The following is an 8,363-nucleotide window of genomic DNA, read 5'->3' as shown; positions in this document are numbered from 1 at the left end:
ACATAAAATTAAAATAACTAACTTAAAAGTAACCTAATTATTAAAACAACTAAAAATAAGTAAATTATAATTAAAAATTGAAGACTTAGCTGATATTTAAGAATAAAATTAGAATAAAATAATTCTATAAAATAAAATTATCACACCCCCAAACTTAAGATTTTACTAGTCCTTGAGTAAAAGAAAATTACAAAAAAATAAACATAAAAAATTCTTGAACAAGAGATAGAAGTACCAAATCATGATTTCTCAATTTTTTTTCTCAGAAATTAACTCCAATTCCAACCTAAGGTAACATACAGCTAATCCTTAAATTCATGCATCAATTCAGGTGAAAACTTATTTTTCGAATGGACTTCCGTGTGTGTGTGTGAATACTCTCTTACAAAGAATATGATGCAATTTGGATTAGTTTATGCCAATTCTAAGCATAGATTAGTACTATGATTCCATAGGTTTGCTTTTCATCTCTCTCTCCACTAATGTAGATTAACACTTATTCAAGGATCAATAGGTCTTTATCAAGCTTGCAATGTAAGGCTAGGGTCAAGGTATTATAAAGAATATATTTAGGCTCAAATTCACCCTATGCACTTAATCAATCTAGGACACATAAAGAGCTCATTTTTTTTTATATGGCACCCCCAAACTTGAAGTAAACTTTCCTTTGTACATCACGCTTTATTTCTTTTCTTTTTTTTTCTTTCTTCATCTTTTTTTTTTAACCCTCAAACTTATTTTTGACAATTATAAACTAGGGGTAATTTTGCTAACAACCATCAATTTTTTTTTTTTGCACCTTCTGCCTCAATTTATTCTCAAGCTCAAATCATTTATTAGAAAGATTAAAATACTTAGAGGGTGAAAGGTTCAAATTGGTGGAATTAAATAAATAGGCCAAGGCTAATATAACTATGTAATTACAAAGAAAAGGTAAATTAGGCTCAAAAAGGGTGACTAAGGTTAAATATAACAAGGTAAGCTCAAAAAGGCTCAAACGATCCAAAGATAGCCTAAATCACTTCCTATCCTAAGTGTTATCTAAGATTTTGCCTCGAGAGAGAATCAAGCAAATTCTAGAATTCTTGACTTCACTATACTTTTTCATCAACATAAAATTTCTCTAAATCACACAAAAATTCTAAGTAAAAGAGTATAGTGCTCAAATTATTGGAAGTCACATTCTAAAATAAAGCTAACACAAGAATATCACATAAAATTAAATCATAACTATATGCTTCCCAAAAGCTAAGAATCAAAAGATAATTAAAATATCATCCTAAGATTAGGAAAATCATGAATGAGGTGCAACTATCTCAATTTTTTTTTGAAAACACAACTAAACATGCAAAATATAAATAAAACATGCAAAACATAACTACTCCCCCAAACTTAGAATGAACATTGCCGTCAATGTGATAAAGGAAAATAAAAGAAAAGGATAAGAATACTCCCCTACTCTGAAGCTACAGTCTGTATGGCCACCACCCATCATCAACTCTCAGCAACAAAGCATTCATCAATTAGATATGCAGCAAACGAAAAGTTCATGAATCCATTATATGGGTAACAAGAAATTGGCACTAATCTTCACAATTTTCGACAATCTAATCATTAATCATGAGGAAGTCTTAGGAGTGCAGGATTTCAAAAACAAAAAAAAATAATAAAAATTAAAATTAAAAAAAAATCCAAGTAGAAAGAAAATGTAAAAATTTGGAGTGAAAAAGAGAAGATAAAGGAAGGCAAGAGATTGGCAGGATGAGGAATATTGGGAGTAGGGATGGTAGTTGAAGCAGAAGAAGAGTGATAATAGAGGAAAAGAAAAAAAATAAAAAAGATTTTCAAAGGGTTAGGGGCTGCAGCGCGCAAAATTTTTTTTTTCACCCGAAGCTTTACGCTTAGGGTTTGAGCGCCGCAACTCTTAACCTTTCTGCCAATTGTTGTTTATTCAGCGCCGCGACGCTCCAAATGAGGGTGGCGGCACTGAAACATTCTGTTTCAGTGACTAATTGTTGCTTCGTCCAGTGCTGTAGCTCTCTTTTTGAGGGCCGTGGTGCTGAAACTGTCTGTTTCAGCTATCGTCCCTTGCATATTTTAGGGCTGCGGCTCTCAATTTGAGGGCCACGGCTCTGACCTTTTTTTTTATACTATTTACCTGCAAAAGGAAGCATAAAAAAAATTAGTAAATCAAAAGAGATAGATTCTAAAAAAAAAATTAAATAAAAGAAAAGCTAAAATAAGTAAAGTTTAGAAACTTGGGTTACCTCCCAAGAAGTGCTCATTTATAGTCACTAGCTTGACTATAGTGCCCACTTTTTCAGTTCTTCATCCTCTGAATATGGTCTAAGGCTCATCCCATTAACCATGGTTATTCCTGTATCCTCACTATAAATCTCAATTATTCCACAAGGATAAGCTTTTGCTACTTTGAAAAGACCCCACCATCTTTCTTTGCGTTTCCATGGAAAAAGTTTGAAGTATGATCTAGAAAGCAGCATTACTTGTTGTCCAATCTCGAAAGGACAATTAGATGGTGGTGGAGGATGCTCCGTTGGTGATTGCTCAACTCTCACAGGAGGAGGTGGTGGCTTAAACTCAAAGATTGGTGTTTGCTCACTTATAGGTGGAGAATTAAGTTCACCTTTTCCTTCATCAATTAGCTCCACTCTATAACAACAATTTGTAGAGCTAGGATGTTTATTTGCATTTGAAAATATTGAACTCAACTACCTCTTCTCCAACTTTAAAAGTTATCTTGCCTTCCCTCACATCAATGATTGCGCCTGTGGTAGCTAAGAATGGTCGTCCCAAGATTAAAGGAATTTCTTGATCTTCTTCCATCTCAAGCACAATGAAGTCCATCGGAATGTAAAGATGCCCAACTTTAACCAATACATCCTCAATAATCCCAACAGGATACCTGATTATTCTATCTGCTAATTGCAAAGAAACTGTGGTAGGTTGTATCTCCTTAAGTCCAATTTTTTCAGCAATTGACAATGGTATGATTGAAACACCTACACCCAAATCACATAAAGCTTTAGTAAATTTAAATCTACCAATAGTACAAGGTATAGAAAAACTCCCTGGATCTTTAAGTTTTGGTGGAATCTTGTTCTGAATTATTGCACTGCACTCCTCAGTAAGTGCCACTGTTTCAAAGTCTTCTAGTTTCCTCTTCTTAGTTAAGATGTCTTTCAGAAATTTGACATAACTTGGCATGTTTTCTAAAGCTTCAGCAAAAGGGATGTTTATGTGGAGCTTTTTGAAGACATTGAGGAATTTCTCAAACTGTTTATCAAGCCTTTGCTTTTTCAACCTTTGTGGGAATGGTGGTGGAGGGTAATTTGCTTCAAAATTCCCTTGATTTTTAGCTTGCCCATTATCTGTCTTTTCCACTTCAACTTCTTTCTCAACAATTGCCTTGTCATCATCTAGATGCTCATTTGAAGATTCAATTAATTTTTCATTCACCCCTCCAACTTCTTTTCCACTCCTAAGTGTAACTTCATTACAATGTTCCTTACTTTTGGGATTGACTTGTGTATCACTTGGTAAGACACCTTGGGGTCTACTATTGATGGAGTTTGCAAGCTATCCCATTTGGGTCTCAAGATTTCTCAAGGAGGCTCCATAACTCTGAATTATGGCATCAGTCTTGGACATATATTGCAAGATAAGTTCTTCCACTTGGGACTTCTTTTCAAGAATTGGTGGTCTAGATTGTTGTTGAAAACTAGGAGGCATGTTGGGGTTTGAATTGGAAGGCCCTGCATTGTTGTTCCATGAAAAGTTGGGGTGGTTTCTCCAACCAGGATTGTATGTATTAGAGTATGGGTTATTCTGCTGCTTGTTGAAGTTCCCCATAAATTGGACTGATGCAAAATTGTATGAAGATTGATCACTTGAATGGCCATCTCCACACATCTCACAAACTATAAATGGATTTTGAATTGCATGAACTCCCAATGTGTCAAATTTCTTGGACAGTGCAGCCACTTGCGTAGCTAAGTTGCTAATTGCATCAATCTCATAGGCTCCAACAGCTTTTCTTGAACCCGACCTTTCTGAAGGCCATTGATAATTATTTGAAGCCATCTCTTCCAACAAATTATAAGCATCTACAGCATTCTTACTCATCAATGCCCCACCAGCAGCAGCATGAATTGTGGTTTTAATTGACTCAACCAACCCATTATAGAATGTCTGAACTTGCAACCAATCAGGAATTCCATGATGTGGACATCTTCGCAGTAGTTCTTTAAACCTCTCACAAGCTTCATACAAGGACTCACCATCAAATTGTGTGAATGAAGTGATGTCGTTCCTCAACTTTGCAGTCTTTGTAGGCGGAAAGAACTTTGCGAGAAACTTTTGAGCCAAGTCCTCCCATGTAGTGATAGACCCATTGGGTAATGAATTAAGCCAGCTTTTTGTTTTATCCCTCAGAGAGAATGGAAACAGTCTCAACCTAATAGCATCATCAGTTACTCCATTATATTTAAAGGTATCATAAATCTCTAAGAAATTAACTAAATGAGCATTAAGATCATCACTAGGCAATCCACCAAATTGGACCGAAGACTGAATCATCTAAATGTAAGCTGGTTTAATTTTGAAATTATTTGCATTGATGGAAGGTCTCCTAATGCTTTGGTGCAAACCTTGCAACAGAGGAACTGCATAATCTCGCAATGCTCTATTTGCTTCGGGATCTAGATTAATGGCATTATTTCCATTATTATTGTTATCCTTAGCCATTGTCTGATTTAAAGCTGTAACTTGTAAATTCTTCCTTCGATGTCTTCTAAAAGTTCTTTCTGTTTCAGGATCAAAAGGAACAAGATTCAAGTTGTCTCTTCTTTGCATACAATGACCAAAGATATTTGCAAGAAAACAAAAGCTAAAATTAAAACAAGAAAAATAATATTTGAAGTAAGACCAAATTGCTTGGTATTAGTATTAGTAAAAAGTCTAGAAACAATTCCCTGGCAACGACGCCAAAAACTTGTCAGTTAAAATCCTACTATGCAAGTATACATATCGAATAGATAGTATATTAACAAGCAGGGTATTGATCCCACAAGGAATTAATCCCACAGGGAATTAATCTAAAACTTTACTAAGTACTAAAATTAGAACAATTTAATCTTATCCAAATAATCAAAATTTAATAATTAATTAAAACTAAAATTAAAACCAATAAGAAAAATCAAAATAATAACTTGAGAAAATATCAAATCAAACAAGCCTAGGATCACAATATCCCTCACACTTCATCTAAATCTTACCTCTCTTACTTAACTTATTTCAATGGGTTGAATTGCTAACCTAGAGTCCTCAATTATTTATAAGGGTCTCCCGACTCGTCTTATAAAAATATCTATTTTAATCAAAACACTACATCCATATGTGAATTGAAATTAAAATAGACTCATTAAGTTCAGGTTCTAATCTGGCTACATATGGCCTATAGGTGTATCCCTATCCTATACGTAAATCAATTAATATGATCATATGCTATCCCAATTTTAGTCTACTCTAAACTCCCTTTCCCAAGTTTGTTTAGGTTCTTAAATCAATTTAATTGGTGGCCAAGGAATTAAAAGCATTAAGAACAAATTTGAATAAATAATTCAAATCCCATTGAAAATAATTAAGAAAGAGATTTAAAAACTTAGACTACATATGAGTTTAATTGCAATCCCAGAAAAAGAAATTTAGCTACTCATAATCACAAAATAAAATAACATTATATAAAATTCAACCATTGAAAGTATCAAGAACGATAAAAGCTAAGGAATAAAACAAAACAATATTTGTTGTCTTGATCTCCAAGTTTCAGCCTCAACTTCTAATTTCTTGAATCTCCCAAAGGTTCTCCTCTCTAATATTGTTTAACATATCCTATTTATACTAATAAACTTAACCTAAAGTTCCTTAAGCTGACCTAGGATTTAATTGGGTTTAAAAGTATACTAAAAGGCCCAAAAATCAATTATCAATCTTTACAATTTTCCATTCCCGGCACAGTACGTCTAGCCATTTTCCGACCCAATTTCCTCTATCTTCAAAGCAGAACTGGGCAAAGTGATCTGCATGAAAGTTGTAGCTCTGTCTCTTAGTTTTCCATTGTTTTAAGAATCGCATCATTTAGAGTTCTTTAGCTTGAGATATGGTCAAAATACTGAAGTATATGCAAGAAGATTCTAGGTCTGTCTACACCTTACTTTCCAAAATTAAGCCCAATCACTTTTATTCCTACAAAAGAAATATAAAAACTAATAAATAATAACCAAATTAACATGAATAACATAAAATTAAAATAACTAACTTAAAAGTAACCTAATTATAAAAACAACTAAAAATAAGTAAATTATAATTAAAAATTGAGGACTTAGCTGATATTTAATAATAAAATTGGAATAAAATAATTCTATAAAATAGAATTATCAATGAGTTTTAATGTTATGAATCATATTATGAAGAGATGTTTTAATTGTCTCCATTTACTCGACTTTAGATGTTATAGATGAACTTTGCTTACTCACTAGGTTTATAAAAACTCACCCCTTTCTTTTCACCCATTACAAGTTCAGAGCAGTCTGTAGATAGTCAATTTTGTCGAGGGTTTGCTTTTGGATTTGTACCTTTAGAAATCGTAGGTCTACAGTCTTGTTTATTTTTGTTATTTTGGGGCTCACATGTCATTGTAAAATATTTTTGTATACCCTGGCACTGTGTGCTATTATGTATATGAATTTATTTTGTTATTACGCTACAGTAATTATTTACGTAGAATTTTATAAATATTGTTTTATATGAAAATGAAATATTTTATCTAATATTTTTATTTTGTTCTATTAGATAAAAATTCACTTTAAATGGATGATTTAGATACCTGAATTTATTTTTAGATATGAAATGTATATTTTTCATTTATTTATTATATTTTTAGCAGGTTTCAAAATTTTTAGATAAAAATGACCAAAATACCCATGTGCGGTAGAAATTACTTTTGATTGTCTTTGATTTGAAAATAGTCTATATTTCTTTAAAACATGATATTTAGTAACTGTTGCTCATAGGGGAGGCGGAAAACTAATGCTAGAGCTTTGCGAGATTTCAGTTGACATTCCGGGTAAGGTATGTTTATTAGGAGATCGCAACGGTTGTCACGGGCTCGAAGAAAGTACAGGGTCGTGACATAATTTGTTCTTTAAATTTTCAAAATTAAATAAAGTGTGGAATGTGAATTACTATAGTAACTGTTTCTTGTACATTACAGGCTCCCATCCTTTGGCTAAAACTATTGTTATGAATCCATGCTTATGTCTTCACATGTCTTCTGTTTGTCATGCCACCCCCTTATTCTTATTAGAAGGTGTCATTTATTTATTTTAGGCACTATTTTACATGTCATGCATATATATTACATATTAATTATCATTCTTTTTCTTGATTTAACCTTATTTATAATTCTTTTACTAAACTTGAAATGCTAGGTGGCCCAATCACTCATTCATCTGGTTGGTTCCACAAACCTTATTTCTACCAAGATTCGACCTTATACTCAAATATGAAAATAATCAAGAAATTAAAAATATAATGCAACAGAATAATAAACTAGCATTTAATTAGAGAAATAGTCAAATCCTATAGAATCAATGTTTGTGTTTTTCATGTAATTTTCAAGTTAATTATGAACATTCATAAGTTTAAGAGTTACATACCTTACTTTAGAAATCGTAATCAAAAGCCAATTAAATAAAAAAAGCTTGTGATAAAGCAAGAAACCCCAAAAAGAGAATAAGATTTTCTAAAATCCTATAACCAAAATCTTTGCTTCTTCACCTTTAGGATTTATCAAATCTTCAGCCACCCAAGTGTTTGACCTTTAACAGTAATCCATACAGTAACCGAATATGACCTTCTCAAAGGTAGGATTTTACTTCTGCTTGTTGGCTCCATTAGTTTTTGATGATAATAAAGCATTCCCATTTCATTTATGTCTAACATTTCTATCTAAGTGTGCAGGACAAAAAGTCATATGGAAATAATAAATCAATCATTCAAATGTGCATATCAAAATTCATGAAAATGAAGAAAAACTATTGATCAACAAAAAGAAAGGACTTTGGTTAAATAATGAAGAATGTTGGTTGACTAAAATTTAAATTGGAGAAATGGCGGGCTGAAGAATGTTGGGAAACAGAATCAACTTAGTCGACCAAGAAATGAGTTGGTCGACTAAGAAGCTATTGCCAAAATCTGAACTTCAAGACAGAACCAACTTAGTCGACCAAGAAATGGGTTAGTCGACTAAGTGCATACTGCTAGAACTACCAGATACAGGGAGC

General features: G+C 32.7%; 1 protein-coding gene and 1 non-coding gene across 2 annotated transcripts; one reads left to right on the top strand and one right to left on the bottom strand.

Moving 5' to 3' along the window:
- Positions 1–2,303: 2,303 nt before the first annotated feature.
- On the bottom strand, positions 2,304–4,764 carry LOC108663036 (uncharacterized). Its single transcript, XM_088809281.1, has 5 exons — positions 4,668–4,764; positions 4,299–4,523; positions 3,694–3,938; positions 2,726–3,597; positions 2,304–2,670 (listed from the first exon to the last, which is right to left on the bottom strand). Exons 1-5 carry the CDS (start codon positions 4,762–4,764, stop codon positions 2,304–2,306), a joined length of 1,806 nt encoding a protein of 601 aa, XP_088665407.1.
- Positions 4,232–4,338, top strand: LOC148761287 (small nucleolar RNA R71). Its single transcript, XR_016028105.1, has one exon. It is a non-coding gene; the product is annotated as a small nucleolar RNA R71 (small nucleolar RNA).
- Positions 4,765–8,363: the final 3,599 nt, after the last annotated feature.

The sequence above is a fragment of the Theobroma cacao genome, chromosome 8 (assembly GCF_053813885.1).
Source record: "Theobroma cacao isolate CCN51 chromosome 8, ASM5381388v1, whole genome shotgun sequence".
In the NCBI taxonomy this organism is placed as follows: Eukaryota; Viridiplantae; Streptophyta; class Magnoliopsida; order Malvales; family Malvaceae; genus Theobroma; species Theobroma cacao.
This window is presented reverse-complemented; position numbering and strand designations above follow the sequence as displayed.

Bases quoted from the DNA above. Each gene is read 5' to 3' on its own strand.
- LOC108663036 (XM_088809281.1), bottom strand. From the start codon at position 4,764: ATGGCTAAGGATAACAATAATAATGGAAATAATGCCATTAATCTAGAT. The intron at 4,524-4,667 runs GTTTGCACCAAA...TTAATTTCTTAG, and splicing joins TGCAGTTCCTCTGTTGCAAG to AGATTTATGATACCTTTAAA. The intron at 2,671-2,725 runs GTTCAATATTTT...TTGTTGTTATAG, and splicing joins GTTGGAGAAGAGGTAGTTGA to AGTGGAGCTAATTGATGAAG.